General features: G+C 47.7%; 1 protein-coding gene across 6 annotated transcripts in view; it reads right to left on the reverse strand.

The window, feature by feature from the left end:
* Window positions 1–17,047, reverse strand: part of SYNDIG1 (synapse differentiation inducing 1) — a 191,109-nt gene that overhangs the window by 48,950 nt on the left and 125,112 nt on the right. The window contains exon 4 of one of the 6 annotated variants that reach the window (XM_044748322.2): window positions 875–2,043. The exons of the other annotated variants lie outside the window; for them this stretch is intronic. Within the exon in view, the coding sequence (XP_044604257.1) occupies window positions 1,951–2,043 (93 nt within the window). The 3' untranslated portion in view covers window positions 875–1,950. Of the gene's footprint in view, window positions 1–874; window positions 2,044–17,047 lie in introns of those variants that run through there. 6 annotated transcript variants of the gene reach the window in all.

Below are 17,047 nucleotides of genomic sequence, written 5' to 3' on the forward strand. Positions count from 1 at the left end.
CTACTATTATATAGTGACAACACTACATTTATCAGACTTATAAACATTAAAAATGCCTACAATGTGTAGGTAAGTTATGTGTGTGTGTCCACACACGTGCAAACACATGTCCTGTTTATGCCACATAAATAACGACTCCCATGAGAATCATCTACAAACAGGAACACATGGAGGGCAGATGGAGAAGGGAATTTGAGAGGTGTCTTGGGCCCACACACCTTCTCTCTGCTCTTCGTTTGTCGGTGTGGCTGCCCCTTTTGGAAGCCTCAATATTCATGCCACTCTCTTTTCCTTTGTAAGAAACAAGTATAATCCCCAGAAGAAAAGTGCCTTTCTGGCTGGGGAATTAGCAGCAACAGAATTCTCTGAACCTTGCTCTTCCCTACTTCCCACCTGTTCCAGACAATGCCTTTTGGTGAGTCCCACCTTTGTCAGGTATAAACAGGCTGACCTCTGCCTTGTTTCCCTTATCACCTCCAAAATGCAGACGAATGAAGGGAGACTTGATGAATGCCATGTGAGTGACTTGCTGCCTCCAGTTCCCTTGACAACAGAAACGTTAAAAGAACAGACTTGTCTTTCTCTGCCTGACTAATTTCACTTAACATCATACCCTCAGGTCCATCCATGTTGTTGCATACGGGACGATGTTGTCTTTTTTATGGCTGAGTAGTATTCCATCGTGTGCGTGCGTGTGTGTGTGTGTGTGTGTACACACATCTTATTTATCCATTCACTCATTTGTGGAAGATAACAAACACATGGATAAAGAGAACAGATTAGTAGTCATCAGAGGGGAAGGGGGTTGAGGGGTGGGCAAAAGGGGTAAAGGGGCGCATATGTATGGCGGTGGACAAAAATTAGACCACTGGTGGTAAGCACGATGAAGTCTATTCAGAAATTGATAAATAATAATCTACACTTGAGATTACACAATATTATAAAGCATTATGATCTCAATAAAATTACTGGGGGAAAAAAGCAAACAGCCAAAGTACAAGAATGAAAGTATTGTAGAAGTACGTTAGCAGCTAAGTAACAAGATATATTTTTATTTCTGTATCGTGTGATGTTTATGGCATTTACCAACTTTTACAGTGTAATTTGCTATTATTTTCTTTTTCATGCCCAGTAAACATTAACTTTCATAGCAAAAAAAAAAAGAACAGACTTGTCTACGGAAGTGACAGTTGAGCACAGAGTGGCCCAGAGGCGCCTGCTCTTCAGAGGAGGTGCAGGACAGGCTGCTGCCCCACAGGCCTTGCATGGACACGCTGCCCTGCCCAGGCCAGGCCTTCCCCACCCACCCTGATCAAGGATCCCCGGGACCCAGTAATGGTCAGGTTCAGCTGAGGGTTCCAATAAGTCAGACGTCTAGGCCTAGCACAGACTTTCACACTTTTCCAGCATTCAAACAGAGTGATATGGTGTATACTTTAAATATATACAATTTTATTTGTCAATTTCACGTCAATAAAGCTGGAGGAAAAAAACAAAAAGATAAGGGGTGGGCCCCGTGGCCCAGTGGTTAAGTTCACACATTCCGCTTTGGCGGCTGGGGGTTCACCAGTTCGGATCCGGGTGTGGACCTATGCACCGCTTGGCAAGCCATGCTGTGGCGGGTGTCCCACATGTAGGGTGGAGGAAGATGGGCACGGATGTTAGCTCAGGGTCAATCTTCCTCAGCAAAAAGAGGAGGAGGATTGGAGTTAGATGTTAGCTCAGGGCTAATCTTCCTCAAAAATAAATAAATAAATACATAAAAAGATAAACCTAAGACCACAACCTCCTCCAGACCCTTTGGCAGTCCTAAATTACAGGAGGCTTCAAACAAAAGCCCCCCATCAGGGTGTGAACTGCCTTCCCAGCTACCCCCCAAGGTCTGAGTCTTCTCATGAAAGGGTCTGAGGTTTTGTAGAGGCCATAACAGGGCATCTGTTTCCCTCCACATCATTTTATGATTTTCTTTGTTGTTGTTGCTTCAGTTGAGGAAACACTGATCCTGGAAGATGCCCTGGTCACTTGGCTATAGGGCACTGATACCTGAAATGCAAAGAAAAAAAAAAGCAAAGGTGTGGGGGAAGGAGTGAGAGAGAAAAAATGAGACTTCCAGAAGGAAGAAAAGGTCACTGTGGCTATTTCCAGTGTGTAAAATATTCCATTAACCATATTATGTGGAAGACATTAGCATTATGCACAGCGGGAAGGAACATTTTAATACAGAACATCTTTCCAGCTTCAAAGGATGAGACTAAAACAGCAAGGCCGTGAAGCTGCCCCTGGGCTGATGTCGTCTTCTCCTTGGGGCTTTGCAGGTTGGCAGAGTAACAGGCTAGTAGGAACATCATTTGCTGGGTCAGAAATGACCCCGGCAAGAGGAGGGACAGGCCGAGCCCTCAGTGCCAGGGCGGCCTGGCGCTCTGACGGCAGAGGTGCTGCAGGACCGCCCCTCTGCGGCTCCTCTGGGCCCTTCCTCGGTGCCACTCAGCCAGCAGAGGACACAGAGAGCTGCGGGTTAGCCGCGTGGCCAGGAGGGCAAGGTGAACCAAATGGCTCTCCTGGAAGGCCAGGGGCCTCGACTTCCTGGGGTTCCCTTGAGGTCAGTGGTCGTCCCTGGGCCTGTGAGCCTTTCAGGGGAAGGAATCAGTTATTACAGAACCAGTCCTACCAACTCCAGGCACTGTTTCTAAGCTCGTTCAATACTGAGTCTTGCAGACGCCTGTGCTGCCCTCCTTCCAAAGAAGGCAGACACGGCAGCGATGGAGCCACACGGGCTCCGTTAGTGCATTCACTACAGTTGTCTTTGTTCTCTCAGCCACCTGTGACTGGAGGTAAAAGGAGGTGCCACTCAAAAAGGCGGGGTGCCGGTGGGAGGGGCAGCCTGGCCTTCATCTGGTCGTGGGACTGTGTCTTCGGCCTTTAGGCATAGATTCTTCAGGGCTCCAGGAAGGTGAACACTGTTGAGGAAGGTCCCACCTTCCCCGAGTCTAACTAAGCTGAGTGAGGAGGCAGGACGGTGGAGGCAGTGGTGACAGGAGGCAGTGGAAAGGAGGGAGGCGGGCGTCTGATGCCAACAGCAGTTTGGTGAGTGAGGTTGGGAGACGAGGGAGAGGAAGGACTGAGATGGGCCAGGAGGAGCCCGAGGTTCTGGTGGGCACAGCTCGGGACGAGAGGCCCGTTCCCAAGACAGCGCAGGGAGGATGCGGGCCAGGCTCCCTCGGCTCCTGCCACTCGCTGCTGGTTGGCTGTACTTTAGGAGGATATTCTCTAAACCCCAAGCAAGTGGTCTGAGCAGGAGCTAGACATTGGGAAACTGATGTCTGGAGCTGTGAAAGTGAATGAGGCTGCCCAATGGTGAGGGGAACAAAGGCCCGGTGGGATCTGAGCAGATGTAGGAGGTTGGGGAGAGGCCTGACAGGGGCAGGGAAACCTGAGAGGGAAGATGGAAGGAGGGCAACTACCTCCAGAAATGCCTTCTCAGCCAAGACCCTTAGGGAACAGGGCTCCACTTCGGGGCACATAATTTAAATTCCCACAAGTGCAGGGCCCACATCTGTTCTCTGCCGTGTCCCCAACACCTGGCATCGTGTCTGGTATGCAGTCGGTGCTCAGTTAAGAGTTCCGAAGTGCACGACTTACAGAGAAAAAGCAAACAGAGAAGCCATAGGATGGTCTTCTCTCCTCAAAGCCCATGGGTATTGCTATGGGAGTTTGAAGGCTGTGAGGCCCGAGCCTCCCAGCTGCCCTGTGACCATCCTGTAAGTTGCTATTTTCAGCTTCACTTTGCAGTGAGGCCTCGTCACTCCTTCTCCCCAGAGATGCCACTGGGCCCCACAAGTTGCCTTCAATATTTTCTCCTTCTGCTGAACCCTGACACCTGTGGTCGTCGGGACTGCAAAGGACCGAGAGTCAGAGGGCAGGCCCCTCGCTGCAGGAAAGGGAGGCAAGAGTTGTGAGTAGGGTGGCCTGTGACCTTACACTGTGAACTGAGCCCCATCCGAAATGGGAAACTTCTGGTCCTCTTTTTGCAAGTCTCCAGGGCAGAGCTGGGAGGATGCAGGTAGAAGAGGAGAGGTCTAGGAAAGGCCTTACTGAAAACAAAGAGATGGTAGGACTGCGTGGGAAAGAGGCTCCAGCCAGGTGGATGAGCATGTTGGAACACCCACCAGGGTCCTTAGATTTTTGGTGCCACGGACCCCTTTAGGACCTGGTGAAACCAATGGACACTTTCTCAGAATAGAGGTTTTAAATTCATAAAATAAAATACAAAGGGTTATAACAGGAACCAAATATATTGAAATAGAGCTGAGAAAATACTAAAAAGTCATAATTGTAACTATATTACCACTTGTATCACTTTATTAAGGCACTAGATAATAACTAGTATGGGTAGACCTCAGAGATATTGTGGGTTCACTTCCAGACCACCGCAATAAAATGAACACCGCAATAAAGCACATCACAATAATTTTTTGGTTTCCCAGTGCATATAAAACTTATGTTTACCCTATACTGTAGTCTATTAAGCGTGCAATAGCATTATGTCTAAAAACCCAGCATTAACACATCTTAATTAAAAAATACTTCGTTGCTAAATAAAGCTAACCATCACGTGAGCCTTCAGCGAGTCGTAATCTGGCGGAGGGTCTCGCCTCAATGTTGATGGCTGCTGACTGATCAGAGTGGCGGAGGCTGAAGTTAGAGTGACTGTGGTAATTTCTTAAAATAAGACGACAATGAAGTTTGCCACATGGATTGACTCTTCCTTTCATGAATGATTTCTCTGTAGCATGTGATGCTGTTTGGTAGCATTTCACCCCCAGAAGAACTTCTTCAAAATTGCAGTCAATATTCTTAAACTCTGCTGCTGCTTTATCAACTGTTTATGTCGTATTCTAAATCCTTTGTTGTCATTTCAACAATCTTCACAGCGTTTCCGCCAGGAGTAGACTCCATCTCAACAAACCACTTTCTTTGCTCATCCATAAGTAGCAGCTCCCCATCTGTTCAAGTTTGATCATGAGGTCGCCGCAACTCAGTGACATCTTCAGGCTCCACTTCCAATTCTGGTTCTCTTGCTGTTTCCACCACATCTGCAGTTACTTCCCCTACTAATGTCTTCAGTCCCTCAAAGTCTTCCATGAGGGTCGGAATCAACTTCTCCCAAACTCCTGTTAATGCTAATATTTTGACCTCTTCCCATGAATCACAAATGTTCTTAATGGTGAATCCTTTCCAGAAGGCTTTCAATTTACTTTAACCAGATCCATCAGAGGCATCATTATCTATGGCAGCAATAGCCTTACAAAATGTATTTTTTAAATAACACAGCTTGAAAGTCAAAATTACTGCTTGATCCTTGGGCTGCAGAATGGATGTTGTGTTAGCAGGCATGAAAACAACATTAATCTCATTGCGCATCTCCATCAGAACTCTTGGGGGACCAGGTGCATTGTCAATGAGCAGTAATATTTGGAAAGAAATATTTTTTTCTGAGTAGTAGGTCTCAACAGTGGGCTCAAAATACTCAGGAAGGGGCTGGCCCAGTGGTGCAACGGTTAAGTGCACACGTTCTGCTTCAGTGGCCCGGCGTTCGCTGTTTCAGATCCCAGGTGTGGACACGGCACCGCTTGACAAGCCATGCTGTGGTAGGTGTCCACATATAAAGTAGAGGAAGATGGGCATGAATGTTAGCTCAGGGCCAGCCTTCCTCAGCAAAACAAAAAGAGAAGGATTGGCGGCAGTTAGCTGAGGGCTAATCTTCCTCAAAAAAAACCCCAAAACCCTCAGGAAACCATGTTGTTAACAGATGTGGTCTCATCTAGGCTTTGTTGTTCCATTTACAGAGCATAGGAACAGTATATTTCACATAATTCTTAAGGGCTCTAGGATTTCCAGAATGGTAAGTGAGCACTGGCTTCAACAGAAAGTCACCAGCTGCATTAGCCCCTAACAAGTCTGTTTGTCCTTTAAAGCCAGGCACTGACTTCTCCTCTCTAGCTATGAAAGTCCTAGATGGCCTCTCTTCCAATATAAGGCTGTCTCCTCTGCACGGAGAACCTGTTGTTCAGGGCGGCCCCTGCATTAATGATCTTAGCCGGATCTTCTGGAGAACTTGCTGCAGCTTCTACATCAGCACTTGCTGCCTCACCTGCACTTTTGTTATGGAGACGGCTCCTTTCCTCAAACCTCATGAACCAACCTCTGCTGGCTTCAGACTTTTCTTCTGCAGCTGCCTCACCCCTCTCAGCCTTCACAGAATTGAAGAGAGTCAGGGCCTGGCTCTGGATCGGGCTTTGGCTTAAGGGCATGTTGTGGCTGGTTTGATCTCCTCTCCAGACCACTGAAACTTCCTCCATATCAGCAATAGGGCTGTTTCACTTTCTTATCATTCGTGTGTTCCGTGGAGTAGCACTTTTAATTTCCTTCAAGAACTTCTGCTTTGCATTTACAACTTGACTGTTTGGTGCAAGAGGCCTAGCTTTTGGCCTGTCTCAGCTTTCGACACGCCTTCCTCACTCAGCTTAATCATTTCTAGCTTTTGATTTAAAATGAGACATGTGCAACTCTTCTTTTCACTTCAAGACTTAGAGGTCATCGTAGGTTATTAATTGGCCTAATTTCGATATTGTTGTATCTCAGGGAACAGGGAGACTCAAGGAGAAGGAGAGAGATGGGGAACGGCTAGTCGGTGGAGCAGTCGGAACACACACCGCATTTGTCGATTGAGTTTGCTGTTTTATGTGGGCGTGGTTTGTGGCATCCCACAACAATGACAAGAATAACATCAAAGATACTGATCACAGATCACCATAACAAATATAATAATAATGAAAAAGTTTGAGCTATTGTGAGAATTACCAAAATGTGACACAGAGACACAAAGTGAGCAAACGCTGTTGGAAAAATGGCTCAATGCAGGATTGCCACAAACCTTTAATTCATAAAAAACAAAATATCTGGGAGCCAGACCTGATGGCCTAGTGGTTAAAGTTCAGCACTTTCACCACTTTGGCGGCCTGGGTTCACTTCCCAGTGGAGGAACCACACCACCCATCTGTCAGTTGCCATGTTGTGGCGGCAGCTCACATAGAAGAACTTACAACTAGGATATGCAACCATGCACTGGGGCTTTGGGGAGAAAAAACAAAGAAGATTGGCAACAGATGTTAGCTCAGGGTGACTCTTTCCCTGCAAAAGAACAAACAAACAAACAAAACACAAAATATCTGCAAAGAGCAATAAGGCGAAGTGCAACGAAATGAGGTATGTCTGCACTTGGGTTTGTGTTTTCAAAGTAGTGATGAACATAAGCAATATTCTGAGATATCTTCAACAACTGTCACCTGCAGTGAAGACATCTGTGGTTTCTGCTGGTGATGAAGTCACAACAATGTGGTTTGTTGCCTACCTTCATAACTGGAGGAAATGCCAAATTTTGGTTAGAGGTTGGTGAAAATCATGATGCAACTCATTTCCCATCCTAGTTCATGGATGTTCCAAATGACCTCCCTCGACCTCTTAGGGCTCCAGGGAAGAGAGAGGAAGCGAAGAGAAGAGCCGGAGGGAAGAGACAGGAAGCGAAGAGAAGAGCCGGAGGGAAGAGACAATCCCATGTGCTCTGAGCTGAAAGAAGGACCTTGGGGTCTCTGGGGAGCAGCATGTTGAGTGGAAGAGGTGAAAGACGAAAGGCCCCACTGACCTTTTGTTGGGTGCCTATTTCAAGGACAGGAGTGTGGGAGCAAACTGAGGACCTGTGTCCTCTCTGCAAAGGTGCCTGTGAGGAGACGCTGCCTGGAGAGGAAGTCGGGGGGTGGTTCTGGACAGGTGAAGCCTGCTTAGCCCCCAGTCCATGAGGAGGATGGAGCCGGCACACCAGGGGCTCCTGGTGCTCCCAGACCCCCCACAGGCACCACTGTGTCCACAGAGATGTCAAATAATTCAGGGTAGGAACCTGATTTGGGAAGGAAAATATTGGCTGCAGAGAGGAACCTAGAGAAGGCGGAACCTGGGTTCAGAAAACCTGGGGTGATCGCCAACTAGGAATTTCAGGTGGTGTGTGTTGCCTTTGGCTCTCAGAACCCAAATCCTGCCACCTGGGAGTAACGCCCCCTCAGGCTTATTTCAGATGGGTTTTAGGGTATCAGGAGCTTTAAAGGACCATCACACAGGAGGAGCGGGCTATTAGGATGGACAGAAAGCTGTGTGGACCAATTAAATGGATGTTAAAATACTAGCAAGGAAGCTGCCTTATCTACTTAAGATACTGATGTCTTTAAGAATTTGATAAACATCTACAAATTGTTAATTTTGACTATTAGCTTTCATTTATTAAAGTAGGCCACTGAAAGAACTCCTTTGAAATATAAACTAGTTAACTACTAGGTCACAGAAGTCCTTGAATGCAATAACATTGCATTAAAAATACTTGACCATTCATATTTTTCAAGACTTTTCCCCACACACGGTCCAAACTCTAAGGTATTGTTATGTTTTGTTCATTTCTTTCTCCAACATGCCCGTGTTGAAAGGGAGGGCTCAGGCCTTCGGGTTATATTAGTTTATGCATAATAAGCATTCTAAATATATTCTGAGCATTTAAATAGGTGAAGCAGGACTTCTCCTTGACAACAATTTGTCAATTAGTACTTTAATCCTATTTATGTCTTATTTATACCCTGACAACCTCCAAGAAGGCTCTGAGCAGAGGGCTAGCTTCTTTCCCACATAGAAGTGGCTCTTTCTCATCGCATTTTCCTTGACCTAATCTCTAAGGTCTAATTGCATATATTTCCCTGATCACTGCAGAATCTTAAATTAGGGATTTACCTTCATTCCCCTCAGGTTGTCTTTTTCCACCAGTGAGAGCAGGAGGTTTTGGGAGAAGTGCTCTTGTACACCAGGCTCCTTTCCTCTTGGATGTTGCCCTCCTGTGTTAATCTTTTCACCAACCAACCAATCAAACAAACAAGGGTGAATTTATTACACTCCTTTCCCAGGCCACAGATTCACGCGAATACTACACGCTCGCACAATGCGTGCTAAGGTTGTAAGTGATGCACAATCCCCTGGATCACCAGTGCCTTCTTTATGAACTTTCACCAGCACCCAGCAACCCTCGCCCCACCCAGGAGGCAGCATGCCCTCGCCATCCAAGCCCATTCTCCCCTGTCTTCAGATGCTAAGAATTCAGACTCCAAATCTTATTTACATTCTGGTCATTGGGGGAGGTCATGATTCAGACTGGAAACATCCCCTGAAGTCCCTTCATTGTAACTGGAGAAGAGCTGACTATCCAGGGCTTACAGGGGCATGACAGGCAGTGGGACTCAGCCGTCCAGAGGGGCTTTGGAAAGATGTTACCAAGACTGTGTGGTAACAGGAGGGTGGGTGTGAAGGGAGAGCCACTGGGCAGAGGCTCTGAGGTGAGGTGGGGGTGGGGCAGGGAGTTTGGGAGCTGCAACCGGTGGACGCACAAGGTGCAGGTGTGGCAAGACACCATGGGAGGCTGCAGGCAGGTCTTCGCCTTGGCAGGTTAAAGCATTTATGGGCTATCCTGGTGGCCCTGGTATCCCTGTGGGCAGGTCTGTGTCACAGGAAACCAACCATGGGCCAGCAAGAAGATAGCACTGGGCGTGGGGGATGCAACTCTGTTCAAGGAGGCAGATGAGGACGAGGACAGGCAGTCCAGGTCAGGATGGTGCCATTCCTCTGACTTTGCAGAGTGTGTCCACCTGTGCTCATACAGGGTACACAGCAGCTCTGTGGTGCCAGATGCCATCATTAGCCTTACCTCATCTTGTCTTATCTTGGAGGATCAGGAAGGGGAACTTGCTCAGAGTCACACATCTGGGAGTGAATGTCACCAAGATAGTCTCCAAAATCCCACCCCCAACACTCAGACCCCTTATCTGAATGACATGGAGATACGGGACGTTCTGGTTTGTTTTGGAGAGAGGCAGTTTAGCCAAGTGTTAAAGTGTCTGCTCTGAGGCAGATCTCCAGCCCGGGTCTGCGTCCTGCACTCTTGCCCTAGGGCTGGGGCCTTGGACCAGTTACCTGATCTCTCTGAGATGCAGTTTCCTTATTTCATCTTAGAACTGTCGAGGGACATGTACGAGAAAGCTCACAAAATGTCCTGCATGGGTCCTGGCACATGTAAGTGCTCAGGTGATGATGGCCACCATCACTGCCACTGTCAATAGGGTGGACTGGGGGAGGTATCCTGTCCCTAGGGTCGATTGGGGGAGGTGACCTGTCCCCAGGGTGGACTGGAGGAGGTGTCCTGTCCCTAGGGTCGATTGGAGGAGGTGACCCGTCCCCAGGGTGGACTGGGGGAGGTGTCCCATCCCCAGGCTGGACTGGGAGAGGTGACCCATCCCCAGGCTGGACTGGGAGAGGTGACCCATCCCTAGGATGGACTGGGGGAGGCGTCCTGTCCCTAGGGTAGACAGCAGGTGACACGTCCTGTCCCTGAGTGGCTGACAGTGATGTGCCTAGATCAGGGACTCCCTGCAACCCTGAGTTCTTGACTCTTATACCCATCTGTTCATAGACCACCACCAACTGAAACCCTTAATTCATTCTTTTTGATGGTGGCAAACTATTATTATTCTATTTTATTATATATATATTATTATATAATAATAATAATTATTATTATAATTCTACGCTGGGAGGTGAGGGGAAATAATTCTGAGTTCAGATATATAGAAACATCTAAGATTGACTCTGCTTGAAGCCTTTTCCCCTAGCTTTTGAATTCTGTAAGTTACTGGCAAATAAAAGTCACCATTTTGCAGGTTAATGAAAGGTTGTGTCAAGATCACTTTTAAGTCTGCTGCCAAAGCCATTCTTTAGTTTTATGGCTCATGACGTTCCACGCCATGCATGATGCACACACACTTCTTTCCTCTCCGGCATTAAGACAAGGACATTGGAGGTTTACATCAGAGGGCCAGTCACAATATTCCTAATCAGACGGGGCTGGGGACAGTGTTTGGGGCATGCCTGATTTCTGTCCTGGCACCAAAGGGTTAAGCCCTCTGTCCTAAATCAAAGACACCACCTCCCCAAACCCTTCAAGCAGAGTCAGACTGTTCCTATCTAATGAAAAAGCAGAACCACTGGGGAAGAGATCACTCTGGTGAAATACGTCAAGTCACTTTGAGGCCTGCCTGCTCCTGAAGTGGTGACGAGTAAGAGAGAATTTCAGAAAGAATTGGCCTTCCTCATGAAAGGCTCTGATGACAAGAATGGAGGCAGGCATAATTTGTCTGCATTTAACCAATCATACGCTTACAGAATTTGATAGATAAATTAATGCAATATTCCACGGGGTAATATTTTCTTGCTATTGCCTTTAAGTGGTCATGTACCTGTCAGCACAGTTATGCAATGGACTCGGATAAAGCAAGAGCGCCTTCACGAAGATGTGCCATTACAGGACAGCAGTGGGGCCTCATGGGCCCCTGTATTTTGTTTTAGAACTCCTGAATCACAGGTTCACCCCCTCCTGGGGATCACGTCTGACACTGACAGGAAGATGAGGCTGGCCCAATTCCCTGTGAGTCTTGAGCCAAGAGATAGTTCCCACCCGTGTCTCAGATGGGTGCCACGGAACATAAAGAGAACCAGAAAGGACCAGAGCATCTCCTTTGAGCAGCTGCACTGCGTGAGCATCTGGGTCACAGAGGAAGGGCATGGATTTCTGTGGACCACATGGAAGCCTGCAGGGTGGGAGGGCCAAGAAAGGATTCCTGGGGAGGCGGCATGGGGGCCAGGGCAGTGGGTGTGGGAGTGTGGGCCATGTCCTGGCCCCAGCGAACAGGTTGTAGGGCTGTGGGAAGGTGGGCTGTTGGAAGCAGAGACCTGAACCCAGTCGTGAGGGCCCTGGGCCTCCAGGAAGAGGGGCTCTTGTCTCTTCTGCAGAGCAGTGGGAGCTACTGAGGCCTGCATGCTGGAGCCCAGCATGGCCTATCTGCCTCAGGAATATTAACTGGGAGAACAAGGAGAAGCTGGAAACAGGGTCATGAGCTGGAACATGTTCAATGGCTCAGAAAGGAGGTCATGAGGACCTAGGGCAGGGCAGAGGGACTGAGAGAGGAACAACGATGACAAGAGCTTTGTAGAGAGAGGACCTGAGGACTCACAGCCCAGAGAATGTGGTGGGCAGAGGGGAGGGAGGCCCGGGCATCTGCACAGCGGTTTGGAGGCTTGGATGTGGACAAATTCTGGTTCCGTTAACAGAAAGAAAGAAAACCCTCTTAGGCAGCACGCAGGATCTCCTGAGCATCTCCAGGTTCATGCGTGGGAGAGATTCCAGACAATCCTCCAGGAACTGTGCCTGAGAGAGCCCACCTAGGACAGGAAACGTCCCTCTGACTAGAGAGCTGAGATGCCAGCTCTTCCCACTTGCTGTAATTGCAGCAAGGCAGCAGGGCCCGCAGGCAAGAGACAAGCCTTTCCTAGAAGGAAAAGCTGCCCAGAGCGGCTCCCCTTTATCCCTGCGCACATCGCCTCCTCCCTGGGAAGCCACAAGCACAACTTTGGCAAAGAACACCCACGTGCACCTGAGCAGACACATGGTGCCCAGCTGCAGGGGGCCGCCAGGCGGCTGCACTGGGGCTCCAGCTTCCTTCAGGCTCGAGCAAGGCAGCTGAACTTTGGGCAACTCCCTTTCTCATGATTCAACATTCACGCATAATAAATCGGGCCACGCTGTGAGTGTGCCTTGCTGGATACCTCGCCAATTACCTGAAAACCAGCTTCAGGGTCAGAGCAATCAGGTGCTGCACAAACCTGAGCTTCTTTTCTGGGCGGCGTGCGCGACTCAGCCACCCTGCTATGGAATCAGAGATGCGGCTGTGACCCGAGATCTGGCTGATTGGCACAGGGCTCCCTTGTGTGCAATGCTAGATACATACACGTGCTCCCAAGTGTCCTTGACAGGTGATCCTCAACCATTTCATGGACACAGATAACTCTGGAAGGAAGATGTGTCACTTACAAAATCTGTTTTGGTTTTCAAACTCTGCATGTCATTTCCAAAGTAACACAAGGTACTTTATACGCCTATTAGGACCAGGCAAAATTATTCAACATCATCTCAGGAATGCAGAAAATAATTTTGAAACTGAGTTCTGGGGATAGGGTCTCAAGATGCCCTCTCTCTCCACCTACTTAGCACGTCTCCACTGTGTTTATAAGAATTCCTGAGGTGATTCGAACGTACTGCCAGTCTGTTCTCAGTGCTTTCTGTGCCTGTAAACTGTATCAGGACAGCCTGGAGGCTCCTGTGGCTCTCTGGGTGCCCAAGAAGAGTCTACCAGAGACTCCATCTGGTGATGGTGGGCAGTGTGGGCCTGGGATGAAGACAGGTGGCCTTGGAGGGTAGCAATGTAGCAAGAGGCTGAGGGTGCTGGGAGAATGGGGATAGTGGGGAAGCCTTGGGGTTCAGGCTTGCTTTGAAAATCCCCAGTCAGTTTGGATGGAGTGGGCAGTGCCAGGGGGCTCCTGAGGGGTGATACTGTCCACGTGGAGGTTGTGCCTTGCAGGGGAGGCTGATATGAATGCTAAGTGGTCCCAAACCATGGAGCTTTCTGGAGAACAACAGCTGTGCCTTGATGGGAGAAGAGAAGGGTCCAGGCCATGGCCAAAAGAGGGGATTGGCCCCGGGAGCAGCTGACTCATCCTCATAAATTCACCACTTGCATTTTACTATACCCCAGTGCAGGGCCAGTTCCATAAAACCCCTCTCTCTGCCTACAGATCTTGCTGTTTCCAATTCCTCTAAGCAATCTGCAGTCACGTTCACTCAAGAACTCGTTGCTTCATCATTTATCTTTGAATTATTTTTGAGGCAACCAGCCCCACAGCTCTCACCTACACACTCAGAAGCTGAGTATGTGGGCTCACCAGGCCCCTTGTCCTTGAGTGTGCTTGCACACTGCTGCAGCGTAAAGCTCAGGTGGACGCAGAAGCAGACCAACGTAAACACACGCTGTGGTGTGCTTCAAAGATTCCTCACTATTTTACACATAATCCAGACAGTTTAAGAACAGAGTGCCCTATCCAAAAGGAGAGAAGAAAAATTAAAGTGAGGAATACCCCACATCTGCCCTGACGGTCACAGTAGACACACTGTGCTCAGGGTAACTTTTTCAGCTCTAAATTTGGCATCCGCTAAGCTCTATGCCTAGGATTCATAGAACTCTTGAAGTGCCAGAAAATGCTAATGCTCATCAAGGAAGCAAGAAAAGAGGGGCACGGCCAAGAGAAGCTACTTCCAGGGTCATAAGCCAAGGCTCCTGTCCTCTTGATGGGTCATTTTTATGGTGGATGTGCAGATGGTAATTTTATAAGCACCTTTAAGAAGCCCACGTGCAGCTGGCCTGATGGGCGAGGTAGCTCAGTGAGGGGGTCTCTGTTAGCGACAGAGACTGAATTCCATCAACGTCAAAATCAAAATGTCAGAGATGTATCAAAAATGACTCTACATTTCCACGAAAATCTGTCACGTGCTCATCACTCAATGACTCATTATGACCCTTCTTTTTCTTTTAAGGAGTTCAAAAGAACAATTTATTTTGGTAAAGGACCTTAGCATTTATAGACATTTTAACATTTATCCTATCTTTTGGCCTGCTCAATGGGTCATTGAGATTTGTGGAGTAGTCTTTTATTTTTTTTATTGTGGTCATAATAGCTTATAATGTAGTGAAATTTCAGCTGTACATTATTATTTGTCATATACCATATAATTGCAACCCTTCCCCCTGTGCCCACCCCGACCCCTGCCACTGGTGACCACTATCCTGTTCTTTTTGTCCGTAAATCACAACTTTTCTTGAACTTGACTGTTCCGCTTGCACAAATATACATGCGAGTTGAAGCACATGAAATTGCTGTCCTCCATGCAAGGTGGTACTTCATGTGATGATGGGTGAGATGAACCAGGAGCCCTGCCTGTCCCCGGTTCAGGAAGCAGGGGTGTCCCACTGGCGACAATATCACAGTCATATCCCTGACACACATGGAGCCCTGAGACTATACTCAAGGCCATCTGAGGCCGGTAGGGACTGTTTATTGGCTGCGGCCAGAGACACTTGTAGTGACCCTTTGGTGGCTCTGTCATCAATCAGGGCATGCCTGGCTGAGTGTGTGTCCCAGGATCTGGCCAGGCTGGACTCAGCATTCATAGGCATGGCTACTGCACAAAAGCAAAAGCTCCTGGCACTGCACCTTCTGTTTTGTTCTCAGGATGTCAGAGGACCCATGCAGAGGGCCAGACTCTTAAAAGAGTTGGAAAAGAAACGTGAGCAATTCTGCTTTTAGAGGCATATTGTATCCTCAAAGCTTCAGATACATCGTCTAAAAACAAAAAGATCATACATTTGGAATTTGAGGTGAGCCATAAGGCAGATGGAGGAATGTACAATTTAATACATTGCACTTTTAACCTTAGATTCTGAACGTGCAGGCCTTGCATGAGCTCTGCCCTTGGACAGTCAGCATGAGGGTTTCTCTGCTACAGACAGTCACAAAATCAAGATGCTAATTTCTGAGACGATGCATCACCTATAACAGAAAAAAGTCCATCCAACATGCCCCAGGGAGCAAAACAGACACGATGTACCCACTCATCTACACACCACAAAAAGTTAGAAATCAGCAACGAACTCCAGCACAGATTCCAGGGGAAAAATAGATCAGAAATCTGATTTGTCTTGGCTGTACCAGATCATTAATATTTATATGGAAGTGTTTAAACCCAGAAGTTGAAAAACAGCTCTCAGAAGCTACAATCAGCATATTAGACATACATATGGAGACAGAGACAGCAGAGGGGCAGGAGAGAGAGAGGAAGGGATTAGGCAGAGAGAGAGAGAAGTAGATAACTTGCTGGTCATTGAGCTGCCATTGCACATTTTCTCAATGCAAGTTAATATATATCCATCTGATATATCAGGCCCATCCCTCTAGCAATGTTTTTTAATCTATTTGTCTGCAAATCCAACACTATTCCTGTGGCTGGCTGGGCTCTTGCAGCCCCACCACTTCCCTCACCATAATTCACATATCAGTCACCTTGGGAGGCTGACGTGGGCCTGTCCCTGGTCCTTCCCAGCCATTCTGTCCCTTGGTAGCATTTTCCTTCCCATGTGGTCCCATACTCCTGCTTCTTCACACCTCCTAGGGGTGGGCCATGCTTTGCCATGTCTTTCTCCCCGACTCCAGCACAGACTGTATGGCGTTAGTAGTTACCCTGCTTAACCAGCTAACCCCTATCTGCCTATTACCTTGGATGATCTGTGACTCTCAAGGAAAAAGCTGGATCTTGTGCTAATTCTGAATCTGTTAGTGCCTACAGATGCATTCAGTGGGTGGAACTCAATTTACTATAAATTAGGGGACATATGAGAATAACGAACTTGAGGACAAAAGAGGGACATGGGGAAGTACATAAAACATCAACTCCAAGACTCAGTGATGATCACGAACAAGACCATTCAGTGAGTGGAATACGCAGGGTCCAGTTGCATGTAATGCACCTGTTCTGAGCACACAACTTCGAAAAAAAAGAATAGTGAACATTTCCAAATTCTATTTTTGTGACAAGCTTTAGATATGAGAACAAGAAAATGCTGGATTGTTTCCATGAGATAGACGGTTAGAAAGATGGACAAGTGACAGCTTCTGAAAACATCTAAAGCATTTTGCTTCAAGTGTTTGAAAAAGTCCCCGTTCAATTATCATGCCAGTCAAAGGTTTGCTGTGACTATGCTTCTGGCTGTTGGGAGGCTGGAGGGACACGAACTGTCCCGTGTCTTCCTCCATCTATCTCTGGTGACCCCAAGGGTGTACAGCAGATATCCACAGAGACCCCATGGTGCCTGACAAATGTCTCTGTTCATTTCCTTGTGAAAAGATTTTCCGGTCTAAGGACGAGTCTATTTTAGAACATATTGTTTCCATCCTCTGCTTTCTGACTGTTCTTTATGGTGGTCTACTTCCAACCTATACTCTCGGACTTACAATGCTCTGT

Source organism: Equus asinus, chromosome 15 (assembly GCF_041296235.1).
Source record: "Equus asinus isolate D_3611 breed Donkey chromosome 15, EquAss-T2T_v2, whole genome shotgun sequence".
NCBI lineage: Eukaryota > Metazoa > Chordata > Mammalia > Perissodactyla > Equidae > Equus > Equus asinus.